Source organism: Xiphophorus hellerii, chromosome 21, assembly GCF_003331165.1.
Source record: "Xiphophorus hellerii strain 12219 chromosome 21, Xiphophorus_hellerii-4.1, whole genome shotgun sequence".
NCBI classification, from domain to species: domain Eukaryota; kingdom Metazoa; phylum Chordata; class Actinopteri; order Cyprinodontiformes; family Poeciliidae; genus Xiphophorus; species Xiphophorus hellerii.
Window position 1 is genome coordinate 25,295,913 of NC_045692.1, and position 14,230 is coordinate 25,310,142.

The following is a 14,230-nucleotide window of genomic DNA, read 5'->3' on the forward strand; positions in this document are numbered from 1 at the left end:
TGTTCTCTCCTTCACTTCTTCATGACCTTCTGATGTCTGCTGGCTGATCCAAGAACCTTCTGGAGAACTTCTGACTTTATTAAGAACATTTCAAATCTGAGTCTGAAACCTAAACTGGAATCATGTTCCAGGTCTGTAGAAACATCCAGAGTGAGGTCAGATGTAGTGAATGAAGGAGTGAACATTTCCTATGAAGTGGTGATGTGTTGGTCCTGAACAGATGGGCTCAGTTAAAGCAGCGGTTCTGAAACCTTTGGGGTCCAGACCTCCTTTAGACGGGCTGCCAGTCCTCCTGCTGAGAGTCAGGTTTAGTCAGAGAGGCAGGAATATGTGGAAGGAATATTTTCCAGACGGACCAACAATCAGAGAGACTTCAGGATCAGGTGATCCATGGAGATCATGAGGAGTGATCTGATCACTCTCAGCTTTCAGCAGATCTGTTCAGTTTTCCAGCAGAACTTAGAGCAAAAGAATTGACATGATAAAAAAATTAAGACACACCAACTTGAAGTGAATGTGGAGTTGACCCCTGGATCTGTAAATGAGAGAAATTCACTGATGATTCAAAAATAATGAAGGAACTGACAGACAACTAACCAGTTCTGTGATAAACAGAGCCGGTTAGTTGCATTCTCCATCAGACCCCTCTTGGGACATTGCCCAAAAATAAATCCCATCCTTTAGTTCTGAGAATATGTTTAAAGAGGCACTGTTATGTCAAATTAACTTTTATGAGCTTTATGTCATGTTATAATATCATGCACTCAAACATATTGTAGAAGTGTTGTTTTGATTCATTTGTGGATGTTTGAGAAATTCTTGAATCTCCTGTGCCAGCGTGGATGCCTTAGTGCTGACTCATAAAATGAGATGACAAATTACTCAAAGCTTTGCCTTGAATAACAGGTGATTAAAGTCGCCATTCAACATTTATGACTGTTGTTTGGCACCATCATTACCTCCAGTGTGAAAAATAATTTCACCTGTCAGATGCTCATGTATATCTATAGGTCAGTATTTTTTCTGTTAGAACAAATCCTGTCATGTGGCAGCAGATTACCGTAGTTTGATATTGTACCATGACAAAAACGGGGAATCCCATTCAGAACAGAACTTTTGACATATTTTTAGGTTTGTGTGTCACTTTACAGGGGAACCATTTAGAACTTGCCTCATACCTTTTGTTGATGTTTGAAGTTGAATTCTTCCTTGTAGATTCCCGTTGAAGTGCAGCAAACCTGTTCTTCAATGGAATTCCTGTGATTCCGGTTTGATCGCTGATGTTGCTTAATGTGGCTGCAGCCTGCTGTTGTTTCCTGGTTGAAGAGGGATTTTCCTGCAGCACTGGCCAGGCTGTTTTATCTAAGCGGTTGGTGTTGAGAGGAGTTGTTCAGTTAAAGGTGTGTTATGATGTTTTTACAAGCACATGGTGCCATTTTATACCACAATCAAGTAACCATGTTACCTTCAGTTGTTATAAAAATGCATATTTTTATAAAAATAACCAACATTAACTCAAAATGCTACAAAACAACATACAATAAAAACATGAGAGAAAAAATACAAATAGCAAAAATTTCAGAAATTTAAATACTGCAACTGTGGTGGCTAAGAGATTTCATATGTGCTTGACTGAGTTTTGGCCCCATCACTGCTTTAAAACACCCCAAAGTATAGAAGCAGTGAATATAATCTGGTCTCTTCTTATTTCTGTCTGAATTTTTCTTCTAATTCTTTTATAATGTTTTTCCTCCCAGACCGAGTGAAGCTGGTCTTCTGCTCAGATCCAGTTAAATATGAACCTGATTCACTGCACAGCAGGCAGTCAGACTACTTTATCTTCATTAACCAACTTTTCTCTGACAGCAGAACATTATGAAAAGAGAAACAGAACCAGTAAAATAAACAGGTGCTAGTTCAACTCAACTAAAAACCTGGAGCTTTAAAATTGTTTTTCAAAATTTTCCACATTCTCAAATTTGGATTTTGTCTGAAGAAAAGATCCAAACAAAAAAAATTCAAACAGGAAATCAGAACCTGAGAGGATCCATGAACCCAGTCAGCAGCTTGGTTCTGAAGGAGAACCAGACTGATGATTGCTGGTTCTGGTTCCCTCTGCAGACACCAGAGAGAAATCCCAGTGAGAGGAAAACAAGAAGTTAACACTCACCATGATCCAGATTATGGTCTTTGTTTTGTTTTTGTTGAGTGGAGTCTGAACCTGTTTCTCCTGATCTAATGCCTGACTAGAACTGACACACCTTAGGCTCCGCCCCTGCCAAGGTGATTTAAACACCTTTACTTTCATGTTTTCTCTTTGTATCAAAAATGAACTGAGATCTGAAACACTGAGGTCATATTAAAACTTTCAGTTTTTCCCAGTTATTAGGTCATTCCCTATCAATGTCAGTGAGTTTCTTTTCCATCTGCTTCTTTCTCCACCAGGAGGCTGCTGCCACCTGGTGGTTGGTCCAAGTGTTGATTCTACACACCTGCAAGCAATTCTGCCTCATCAGCCTCGAGTAAAAGAGGAGCAGGTCGCCGGCAGGTCAGTGTCTGAGTGTTTACCAGTTATGGTACTCTGAGCCTCTCTGAGCCTTTGTCTCTGTGGTTTCCCAGATTATTTCAAGTTGAATTTACCTGTTGATAAGGTAAGTTTTTCTTCGTGGTGCATTGCAGTGGTGGTCAAATGAAGCTTCTCAGCCCTTTGCTTCACCTAAAGCAGGGGTCTCAAACTCCAGTCCTCAAGGGCCGCTGTCCTGCAGTTTTTAGATGTGCCACAGGTACAAAACACTGGAATGAAATGGCTTCATTACCTCCTCCTTGTGTAGATCGGTTCTCCAGAGCCTTAATGACCTAATTATTCTATTCAGGTGCAGCAGAGGCTCATCTAAAAGTTGCAGGACTGCGGCCCTCGAGGACTGGAGTTTGAGACCCCTGACCTAAAGGTTCATAACTCAATGCTTCATTTATTTCTCACTAGTGACATCTGCTGGTGAAAGTAAAGTAGCCTGTCACTCAGATAGATAAACTTAAAAAAATTAGTAATTGCAATATTGTCACAAAGTTTTAGTCAAACTCAAGTTTAGTAACAGGAAAGTCAATTAAATCCTATTTAATATTTTTTAGTTATTAAAATGATTTGTAGCCAATCCTGGTTTATGTTTTCTTTTATCGACTGATTTGACAATAAAGATATTTGATGTTTTAGTGCATTCAGAGTGCAGCTTGTTTCATTCTTTGACTTTTGATTTGCCTCCTAAAAACTAACATTTTTCCTGGATTCCTGTTGTCTCTCTGATCTGCTCTCATATTTTTACTCTTCCAACAGTTTTAGTTTGTTTCTGCTGTGCAAGACTGATAAATCTGAGCAGAATAAAGAAATAGTGAGAATTATTAATAAAATGTAAACATAATTTTTTTGCTTTGGTACCAAACAAACAAACAAACAAACAAAAATCTCCTTCAGTATTAAACTTCTGTTCATTTATTACAGGAGGCTTTTTCTTTTATATACAGAGACATTTATTTGCAAAATACTAAAAAGTATTTCAACTCAAAGTACTAAAAAGTATATGTATATAATTATATATAGATCTTCATGTTATAATAGTGTAACTGTGTCTAAAACAGCAGGGTGGGGTCAGAGGTCACTGAGGCACGGCTGTCGCCTCTTTACACCCAGGGTTCACCGGCTGTCTGCAGAAGAAAAACTTCAGACTCGTTTTTAACTCAGGACCAAAAAATAAGTTTTAATTTTTTTCCTCAACTTATAAAGTTTTTCCTCCCAGTTGGAGATTTTTCTGTACTTTATCTTCAGGAAACTTCTTGTTTCCTGTATTCTGATTTATTTGAGATATTTCTGCCGGGTTTAGCAGCTCCTTTTAGCTCTAAATAATCTACGATGCCGGGAATATTTCCTGTAAGTTTGGTCCTGAATGAACGAGCTTCAGGCGTCAGACCTGCTGTCCAGGCAGCTCTACAGATATCAGGATTCTGGATGTGGAAACGGAGTAAAAACGGGTCGACAGCCGCCTGAAACCAGCTGCGGTGTAAACGGAGCGACGTGGTTGAAGCAGTGAGAAGATGCCTGGAAAAATCCACAAAAACTTCAAAACATCATCGTTATTATTGGATTATTGTCCTCGTCCGTGAAGAACACACAGCATCACTCCCCACGGTGACACAACGCTTGTATTGCATCTATTACACAATAAATAGAACGACAGTAAGAATGAAGAAGAATCACGTTTCTGTGCATTTTCTCCGTGTTTGGATATCAGTGGTGAAGAAGCAGCTTTTGGTTTCAAACAGGGAAGGAAGGAGCAGATTCCCAGAGCCCCTCTGACCCAAACATGGGCTCAACAGCGCCACCTACAGCACACAGCTGGCTGGTCGGGTTTGTGCTCGGACTGAACCTGAACCCTGAATCCGAGGTCCAGATTCACTGAAACCAGCTTCAGGTTGTGCATTTTGCTGCCCGGTGAGTCAGATAAGGCACAACGACAGAGAGGAATCTTCTGGAAAAATCTGAAACTGGACAGAGTTCAGCTCTAGACTGACCTGTTCACATAGACATGAAACAGCTAGAAGCTGAACTGAGGCAGAACAGCTCCGGGTTTTATGACGTTTTAACGTTTGGTTTGGTTTCCATGGAGAAAGTTCCCCTCACTTCACCGTTCAGCTGAACTCTGAACTTTCTCTAGAAATAGAAAGTATCTCTAGCTTACACTGCAAAAACAAAATCTTACAGTTTGTCTGATCTAGTTTCTAGTGCAGAATCTGAACACACATGAAATAAGATCAAACTGATTCATAATTAACTGTTCAGCCATAATTACCAGTTTAAGTCAATAATTCCTTCATGCTGATGGTTTTAGTTCTAGTTAAACTGGCAGAAAATGTTTCTCTGGTTGAACTGGTGAACTTTTTTATTTTATTTTATTAATGTTAAAGTTATGTGTAAGTCAGTTTTTTATTATTTCAAGTCTACTAAATATTTGGTAACTTGTGTTTTTGTAGTGCAGACTCTGTTCTCAGTTTTTCTTTCATGATATTTCTGTTTGATCCCATTGGCAGATTTTAAATTAGCTTTGATTTGTTTGTTTTCTTAAATAAATTATTTCTGGCTCAAAACTTCTGTGATTTTTTCTGTTTCTCACTCGGTTCCCAAACGTCGTTTGAAGCCAAACAGTTTCCAGATTGTTTGTTTTCATCTGACAGGTCAGAAACACATCCAGAGTTACTGACCGTTCAGTCCTGTTATTACAGCAGGAATTTGGTGAAGAATCATAAAAAACTACATAATTCCTCACCAGGTCTGATAAAAATGTATTAAACTGAATATCTGAAGAGAAATATCAACATTTCTGCATGAAACATGGAAACAAACCTTCTGGTTCTCATCGGTGCTCAATGAGAACCAATTTCAAACCTCCAGATGAAGCATGTGGGCCTAAAACCTGGCAGACGGACTCATACTCACCTGGATCTGGACCTGGCAGTGGAGATCCTCTCCACTGTCGCCACATGCTTGTTCCGGATGATAAATGCTCCTCAGGTAAAACAGACAAACTGACTGACTGCGCTGACTGATAATGAGGATTATTTTTATAAATGTTATTATTTCACATCCATCTGACGCTGCAGAGTGCTGTCCAGACCTGGACACGTCTCCTGTCCATCACAGGACAGACGGCTCTGCACACAGATTATAGAAACTAACTAACCTGATAATCAGGTTTCTGGACTGATGCTCATCTGCCCTCCATGACGATCTGAACTCCTGCTCCATGAACCGCTTCACCACCGAGCAGCAAATCATTTACACACCTGATCCTGGTGTCTCCGGGTTTCTGAGGACTTCTCATAGTGATAAAATGTTGATTTCAGTGAATCTGAACCTTTCTGAAGGTAAAACTATCAGCAGCTAATGAACCAATCAGCTGCCTGATTTCAGCTGTTTGGAGGGGGGGTGGCGGGGGGCTGTGAGAAGTTAATGGTTAAAAACCGTGAGCGTTAACTCGTTACCCAACAGGCCAAATGTTGCAGCCACTCAGTGGATCAGTCAGTCAGTGGATGGGGCGGCATGGCTTGGTGTGTTGGCTTCATGTATCCAGGCACACTCTGGGTCTATTGCTACTGAAAACAGCCCTTCAGCACAACTGCAACCTGAAAACGCCTCAGAGTCCAGCAGTGTTTTACCTCATTTACATGGTCATCTGTCCTCCACGGATCGAGTAGAAATAGAGTCCAGACGGTGCCAGTAAAACCTCTCTGTTCATTTTGTGTCCCATTTAAAATGTGTTTATTAAAGCGCCGTTTAGTAAAGATCCTCAGGTGAGACGGACGGAGCGGACGCTAAACAGCTTCAGGAAACATCTCCACTTCCTGTCGGCCATGTTGGATTGGCTGGAGTCCACAGTAACACCGTATCAGTGCTGCACCGCCGCAGGAGTTCCTCAGGGCGGCGCTCAAAGTGTCGAAGTGGTTCCTGTCCGGCCGGAAGGTGAACCGGGTCAAACCGGACCTATAAAACCTCCTGCAAGGTTTCAGCAAACAGTTATTGCTCTAGCAGTTCGTCTCAGTTTGAGTTTCTTTGTGCAAATAGATAAAGAGCCGCGTCGCTCAGCATCGACTCTCCTCCCCTCCCACCCGGAACCAGAAAATAAATTAAATAAGCAAAGAAACATTTAGATTTTCATCTCTAGAAAACAATCAGATTGTTTCCAAACTGGTGAAATGAAACCATTCAAACCTCTGAGCAGAAACGATTCCAGTGTCCAAGAAAAACCTGCAGCCCGGTTCTGGTTCTGCTCAGGTTCTGGACCCGAGAAGAACCAGGAGAAACAACCAACCCGCCTCAGCACAAGCATCCGCTCCACAGACCGGCTTCATTCAGGCGTCTCTGAGAAGAGGAACCGACCAAACTGGACCAAACTGGACCAAACCAAACCAAACTGGACCAAACTGGACCAAACCAAACCAAACTGGACCAAACCAAACCAAACTGGACCAAACCAAACCAAACCGAACCAAAGTGGACCAAAACGGACCAAACCGAACCAAAGTGGACCAAAACGGACCAAACCGAACCAAACTGGACCAAAACAGCAGCTCTGTTTCCCTGAGGAGGTTTGATCGAATGTTTTGGGTTTTTGTTCTGATATCTCAGGTTCAGAATTTTGTGTTTTTTGATCGTTTGCTTTCTGGAGATAAAATCTTTAGATGGATTCATATCGGAGGAAACGGATGTTTGGGTTGAGCAGCAGAGTCGAGTTTTGGGTTCTGGCCCAGAAAACCAACCAAATCCTCTGTGCCAAAACCAGAGCAGTCCATCTGGAATTACCTCTGGTTTGGTGCTGGAGGTCACCGGTGGGGTCACACGCTGCTGTGGGACGCTGTCCTGTTCTTCAGCGTTGTGTTGATTCTTCCTTCATGACCAGCAAACCCAAACTGATCCCACAAAACTCCAAAAACACAAAATATTAAAGTTTTTTTGTCCAGTTTGTTGTTCAAATATCTTTGCACTCTTGAAATAAAGCAAAACTAATTTAAAAATAATATTTCAGCTAAATATAGGAGCCTGTTTTAAGTCATTTATTACTTCAGTCAATTATTTACTGGAAACAAGCTGATTTATCTGGATGAAAATTTACTTTTCTTAGTTTTATCTTATTTCAAGAGCACTTTGAGGTTTTCACTACAACTTGGACCAACATGTTTGCTGAGATTTCGTGTTTTTGCAGTGAAGAGTTCAGTGATGTTTGAGCATCTTGGAACCTTAACATGTTTCTGCAACAGGAATTCAACCTTCAGCCAAAGCTGCTTGGCATCAGCAGAGAGGATTTTACAGCCCAACCCACAAACTGAGGAATTATCCTTAAAGGAAGGTCAACTGAAGGTCAAAAACATCCTGAACAAAACGTCATGACGACGACTTGAGCCTTTCAACAATCAGTGGCTCCAGCTGCAGATGCTTGTGCAGAGACAGAGTTTCTGTTTCTGAATAATTTACATATCAAACCTGCAGCTTCTTATATAAAACTTTACAGTGAAGGACTTAAATTTATGACCAAGCTAATAAAGAAACAAGCCCAGAGTTTCTCTGACTCCGGTGAGCCGAGGTTTCTCCTGGACGCTGCTGACGGCGCGAACGATGAGATCAACATCCAGCTTCGTCTCAAACTGAATGCAGTAAAATCCTGAGCTCTGATCCGGGTCGGAGCAGAACCACGAAACATCGCCACGCCGAACTCAGACCGGACAGAAAGTTAATGACGACGGGAGATCTGCCAGAAAGCTGGATCCTAAAACCTGCTGCAGTCTGAAAGTTCAGATCATTTCATCAGATTTAACCCGTCAGAGGCTTTGATCATCTGTTACCTCGGCAACAATCGAGCCGCTGCCAGTCGTCTCCTCTTGCAGATCCGTAAGATCTTCCATGAACTTTGTGGCAGATCCCCCAGGGCTCGGCGGGTCGGGGCTCATGAGGACGATTATCACCGAGGCGAATCGGGAGTTTGGGATTTCTTTGTGCATTCGTTTAGTTTTTGGTGTCAGAGCAGAAGAAATGCCACCCATCCTTTTACCGAAGGCGCAGTAAAGTGACAGCTAAATGTAAACTCAAAAGTGCAAAAAACGCCCAAAAAGAAAATAAAAAGATCATTTTTTGTTTTTTTCGGGTTTTGAGGTTTTCATCTCTCGATTTCCAGACGGTTCATTACAGCGAGCGCAACTCCCAAGGCTTATTTTTAACTTACTCTAAAAATATAAAAAATAGTAATAATTGTACCGATATTAAAAGACTTGGAACATCAACAACGTTATACTTTTACTACGAAAAGGTCTTTTTGAAATCGCCGTCTTCTCTCAGAAAACCGTTCAGCTGTGGAGAAACGCGACAGGATCCGCCGATCCTACGGCCGGTAACCGGTAAGGAGGCGGAGCCTCCCGACTCCGATAAATGACGGGTGATATAACCGCTCTGACCAGGTCAGAGTCCGACACAACAGAACCAACAGAACCAACAGAACCAGGCTCCTTATTCTGGTGTTTTGCTCCAGGTTGACAGATCAGGCCTCCGTCTGTTGGCGGTTCTTCAGAATTCGCTTTTAAGAAAATGGTTTTTCTTTGAGTCTCCACTGGGGAACTAGATTAAAGGTAGTAAATCTTCCTCTCTTCATCATCCAGCTCTTGTTCTCAGCTGATCCGACGGTCCTCAGCTTCGGTACATTCAGTAAAAATCAGAACTTGTTCTCTTTGGGTTCCTGCTAAGGTTCTGTTTCCGTCGTTCTGTCGGCTTCAGACTGAGACTGTTCTCTCACTGCGCTGCCTTCATCGGCCGTTTCTGTCTTGGCAGCGAGCGGATGAAGGTTTTCGGGCGTGGCTCGCGTCACGCTGTTGTAGGACGGCGGCGATGAGGTGGAGGAGATGGTGGAGGAGCGCTCCACCCCCAACAGACTGGACCCGTAGTTCTCCTTCATCATGGTGGCTATCAGCCCTTCCTTCTCAGGCGCGTCCTCCCCAAACATCACCTCGCCTCCCTCCTCGCCCTCGCTGTGGTCGTGTCGGGGCGTGGTGAACTGGCGGTACATGTAGGAGGCAGCCTTCATCTGGCGCCTCACCAGGTGGCGGCGATAGCACCTCTGGATGATGGTGGCCGACACTTCTTCCTGCTTGCGCCGCAGAGTCGTGGTGATCGGCTCGTAGGAAATCTTGGAAGGGTTGGAGATCATGAACTTCTCCTCCATCTGCTGCTTGAGGGCGTCCATCTCGCCCGACTCGCCCAGGACGCGCTTGGTGAAGGCGAACAGGATGTCCAGGCAGTGGATCTTGTCTCCGCTGACCATGGGCAGGTCCATGGAGATCAGCTTGATCTTGTTGGGCTTGCTGATGCGGAGAGGCTCCAGAAGAGAATCTGCAAAGTCCGACAGTTTGGAGTACTCCATGAACTGCGTGGCTTCTGGGTCGAACTTCTCCCAAACCTCGTAGAACATCTCGAAGTCGTCCTCGCTCAGCGGCTCGGTGCTTTCCTCCGTGGCCACGCTGAAGTTCTCCAGGATGATGGCGATGTACATGTTGACCACGATGAGGAAGGAGATGATGATGTAGGTGACGAAGAAGGTGATGCCCACCGACGGGTTCCCGCAGTTCCCCTTGACGGTGGTGCCGGTGTGGGGCAGGTGGGGGTCGCACTCCTCGGGGGAGTTGTTGAGGATGGGGTTGAGCAGGTTGTCCCACCCTGCAGACGTGGTGATCTGGAACAAACACAGCATGCTGTTCCCAAACGTCTCAAAGTTAAACATGTCGTCGATGCCCCCCTGCCGCTTCACGTAGGCGAAGTTAGCCATGCCGAAGATGGCGTAGATGAACATGACGAGGAAGAGGAGCAGCCCGATGTTGAAGAGGGCAGGAAGTGACATCATGAGGGCGAACAGTAACGTCCGAATGCCCTTGGCTCCTCTGATGAGGCGCAGGACTCGCCCGATCCGGGCCAGTCGGATTACTCTGAACAGAGTCGGCGACACAAAGTACTTCTCGATGATATCAGCCAGAACGATTCCTGAAAGACGAGAAGAAACAAAATGAAGACAAGTTGAGATGAACCGTCTGCACACACTGACCAAAACCGTTCAGGAATCAGGATGAACGGTTCGGAGCTAACTGGAGTCCGGTTCGGTTGTGAGGTTTTAATGCTAATCGACCTCTGACCTCTGGTCCTCCAAACCTCGGTCTGGGTTCGGTTGAAGTGAACTCTGGTTCGGTTTGAATGTGAACGCCAAGCGGACCAGAGACTGCTGCAAACTGCTGCAGGAAGTGGACTGCAGCGCAGGGCATTCTGGGTAAATACAACCAAAGCTAACGTGTTAGCCTAGCGCTAGCAGCAGAAATGGCTCCTGGTCTTCAGCCAAAGACAAAAGAGAAATCCTCCAGCACTAAAATCTGACGCCTCCATCTTGTTTCCATCTGGTGAAGAAGGAAGTTGCTCTCAGCGTCTTCAGAGGTTTTTGTGTGGTTTCCTTCAGTGGTTGTTGGTGCAGCGCCCCCACAGGCCAGGAGGGGAACAGGTTGGTTTGACTCAGAGAACCACAGCAGCTGGAGGTGGAGCAGATGTTCTGGTTCCAGTAGAACTGGGTCGACTGGACCATCAGGGGGAAAAACAGCCTAAAACTAAATATGTGAGACCTGGATGAGGCTCAGCGCTGCTTTCTGTCCTCTACCAGGATATAGGAGTTTGTTTAGGCCAATAATTCTTGTATACTGAGAAAAATTCAGAGATTTCTAGCTTCACTCAAAGCAGGTTTTTGATTAAGTAAAACTAAAAAAGTTAATTTTAGATAATATAATAATAATCTGTCCTTGCTGGTGGGAATAACCAGGAATCTGTGGGTCATCGGATCAGTTTTTATCTGGAGTCAATCTGTGAGCTGCTTCATGTAGAAGCTCTCACTCCGTTCAGCGGCGACCCGTCGGGTTTACTGCAGCCTGAGTTACTGGTTCTGGCTGCTCTCCTGCTACCAGCAAGTCAGACGCTGTAATTCATCCATCTTCCCCTTGTTACCCCGGAGTGATAAACAGAAGGAGGAGCTCTCACACACACACCAACACACACACCCCCACACCCACACACACTCACACTCACACACCCACACCCACACCCACCCACACACACAGTGTTTTCATTTATTTCCCAGGGTTGATATATAGGTGACAGAGAGAATGAGAGGAGAGGGAATCACCCTCTGCCTCCACCCAGAGCAGCGATGTAACGAGTCAATCAGGTTGGATTCATCTCCAGGGTCCGGCCTCTGGCAGCTCTGAGTGGTGCTGTTACCTTCACCCTCCCCCAGGCTACACACACACACACACACACACACGCCCTCAGGATCATATTGATGGCAGTTCGTTCTGCGCTGCCTCAGCTGACTGCGTGTCACTGTAAGCTGCTGAAGGAGCTGACAGTAAAGATGATGAACAGAACCGTGTCTGGAGACGACCAAACCAGCAGTCCTTAAAAATACTTAAATTCATGAATCATTAAATCTTAAAACATCTTAAATTTATGGGTAAGCAATAAGTTGGCCTTAAATTTCTATGTAGTTTTTTTTTTGTGGGATTTTTCCGTGCAGAGACACAGTCATTGTGTTGTGTGACCTGAGATGGTTTCAGCTTCCGGTAAATAGCTGCTAATGAACTCTTGCTAGCCAGTTAGTTAGGGTAAAGCTAGCTAGCCTTTTTACAGCCACTGGCTGGTTTACTCAGTCATTGGTTTATTTATGTTGCCAACAAAAAATATTTATTTACGTGCAATTTTCTTTTGTATGTTTCTGTCGCGATGAAGGTTTTAAATTCCATTCTTAACGGCCTTAAAAAGTCTTAAATGTGTGTTGGTGAAACCAGCAGAAGCTCTGCAAACACTTCATACCAAAAGTCAAGCACGGTGGTGGAGGACTGATGATGTGGGTTGTTACACAGCAACAACGATTTCCTGAAGAAACCTTCCACAGCGGCTCTTAATAACTTTGAGTAAAAATTAAAGGAACCAGTTAATATTTTGAAATGAGTCCTAATAAAAAATGCAGGTTTTCCTGCCAAAGTTGCACTAAATTTCTTTAAAGAATGAATAAAGTACCAGAAATATGTTAGATTTGATTTTCTTGTCATTTGTTGGACTGTTTTTTAAAATACCCATCTTTTATTTTCATCTTTATTTTAAATCCTAAAAATAGAGGGCAATAAAACGCTGGTTCTTTAAAAATTACAACCAATTCCCTAAAGTAGACACTAATCTAAAAAGTTCCCTTGTGACAATTATTTTATCCAATTAATCAATTAATGGTCAGAATAATTGATTACTAAAATAATCATTAGTTGCTGCAGAAACAAACATCTGCAAACCTTCAAACCTCGAAGATCAGAAGCAACTTTAGGAAGACGAGACTGAAATGAAGCCGAAGGTTCTGCTATGTGAAGGCAGAGCTACAAGCAGTTAGCTACACGTACCGTTAGCTAAACGTACCGTTAGCTAAACAGACCGTTAGCTAAACAGACAGTTAGCTAAACGGACCTTTAGCTAAACAGACCGTTAGCTAAACGGACCTTTAGCTAAGCGGTCAGGTGATGTTCTCCATCTGAGGTTGATCTGGTTTTCTGACCCGATCGGTTGACGATCAGCCTTAGCATAAGGACTGAAGCGGCGGCGCTCACCGACGATGGAGAGGATGACGACCACGAAGTCGAAGATGTTCCAGCCGACGGTGAAGAAGTAGCAGCGCAGCGCCATGATCTTGATGCTGCACTCGATGGTGAAGACGACGATGAAGGCCAGGTTGATGTAGTAGAGGATCTTCTCCATCTGCGGCGACTGCTCGTCCGTCTCCACCATCATGGTGATCATGTTGAGGAGGATCAGAACCATGATGATGATGTCGAAGGCCTGCTTCCCCACCAGGTCGAAGAAGAAGCCCTGCAGGTCGTTCTGGAGAAGCAGACAGACGCCGGCTCAGAGACTGGGTCCATTCAGCACCAGCTTCCTGACTGATCGGTTCTGATCGGTTCTGATCGGTTAATGAAGATTAAACCCAGCTGAGTTATGATGGTCAAAACGCCTAAAGGAGATTTTACCCAAACTAAACTCTGAACTTTAAATGGACAGAAGAAACTTTCAAAATAAAGATTAGTTTCAGATTCTTTAAAGGAACAGTCGAAACGTGACAGAGTGGAAAAGGTCAAAGGTTATGAAGACTTTTCTGAGGCCCAGAATATTTGCTACACCTCTGATTTTTAAGTTTCTCCTCTTCCACAGCAGGTCTGATCTTCATCGTAGGAAAACTGTGAGAAACTGAATCTAAAAACATTCAGAAAATCACAAAGTGATTTTTATTAACTAAATTCATTTATTTCAGAAAATGTTCTAGTTCTGTAGCACAGTTGGGAAAAATATCTTGATAAAATGTGAAATAATGTAGATTTCTTTCCTCCATATTAATTAATCATTAGCTTAAAACACACTCATATTTCTGAAAAATTACTTTTAGGTTAGTTTTACTAAGATATTTGCACTAGAAAGTGTTTTTGCAGTGAATCATTGTTAATCTCATCGTCTGTTCAGTGTTTCTCAAACTTAGTTCCACCAGAGGGCGCCAGGGAGCCGCAGAAAGTTGGAGGGAAGATGAAAAGGAAAACAAAAATATAAAAAATAAATCTGATAAATTTTTTAATGATAAAT

General features: G+C 43.4%; 2 protein-coding genes across 10 annotated transcripts in view; both read right to left on the reverse strand.

Moving 5' to 3' along the window:
- Positions 1–14,230, reverse strand: part of LOC116712074 (NACHT, LRR and PYD domains-containing protein 3-like) — a 1,065,068-nt gene that overhangs the window by 511,357 nt on the left and 539,481 nt on the right. For 2 of the 9 annotated variants that reach the window (XR_004337421.1, XR_004337419.1), the window contains exons 1-2: positions 2,171–2,270; positions 1,179–1,362 (exon numbers count right to left, since the gene is read on the reverse strand). The exons of the other annotated variants lie outside the window; for them this stretch is intronic. The gene's annotated coding sequence lies outside the window, so the exon portion shown is untranslated. Of the gene's footprint in view, positions 1–1,178; positions 1,363–2,170; positions 2,271–14,230 lie in introns of those variants that run through there. 9 annotated transcript variants of the gene reach the window in all.
- LOC116712078 (sodium channel protein type 4 subunit alpha-like) overlaps positions 3,465–14,230 on the reverse strand; it is a 120,945-nt gene continuing 110,179 nt past the window's right edge. The window contains exons 31-33 of the mRNA XM_032551855.1: positions 13,210–13,480; positions 7,091–10,564; positions 3,465–6,989 (exon numbers count right to left, since the gene is read on the reverse strand). Coding sequence (XP_032407746.1) covers positions 9,273–10,564; positions 13,210–13,480 — 1,563 coding nt within the window. The 3' untranslated portion in view covers positions 3,465–6,989; positions 7,091–9,272. The remainder of the gene's footprint in view (positions 6,990–7,090; positions 10,565–13,209; positions 13,481–14,230) is intronic.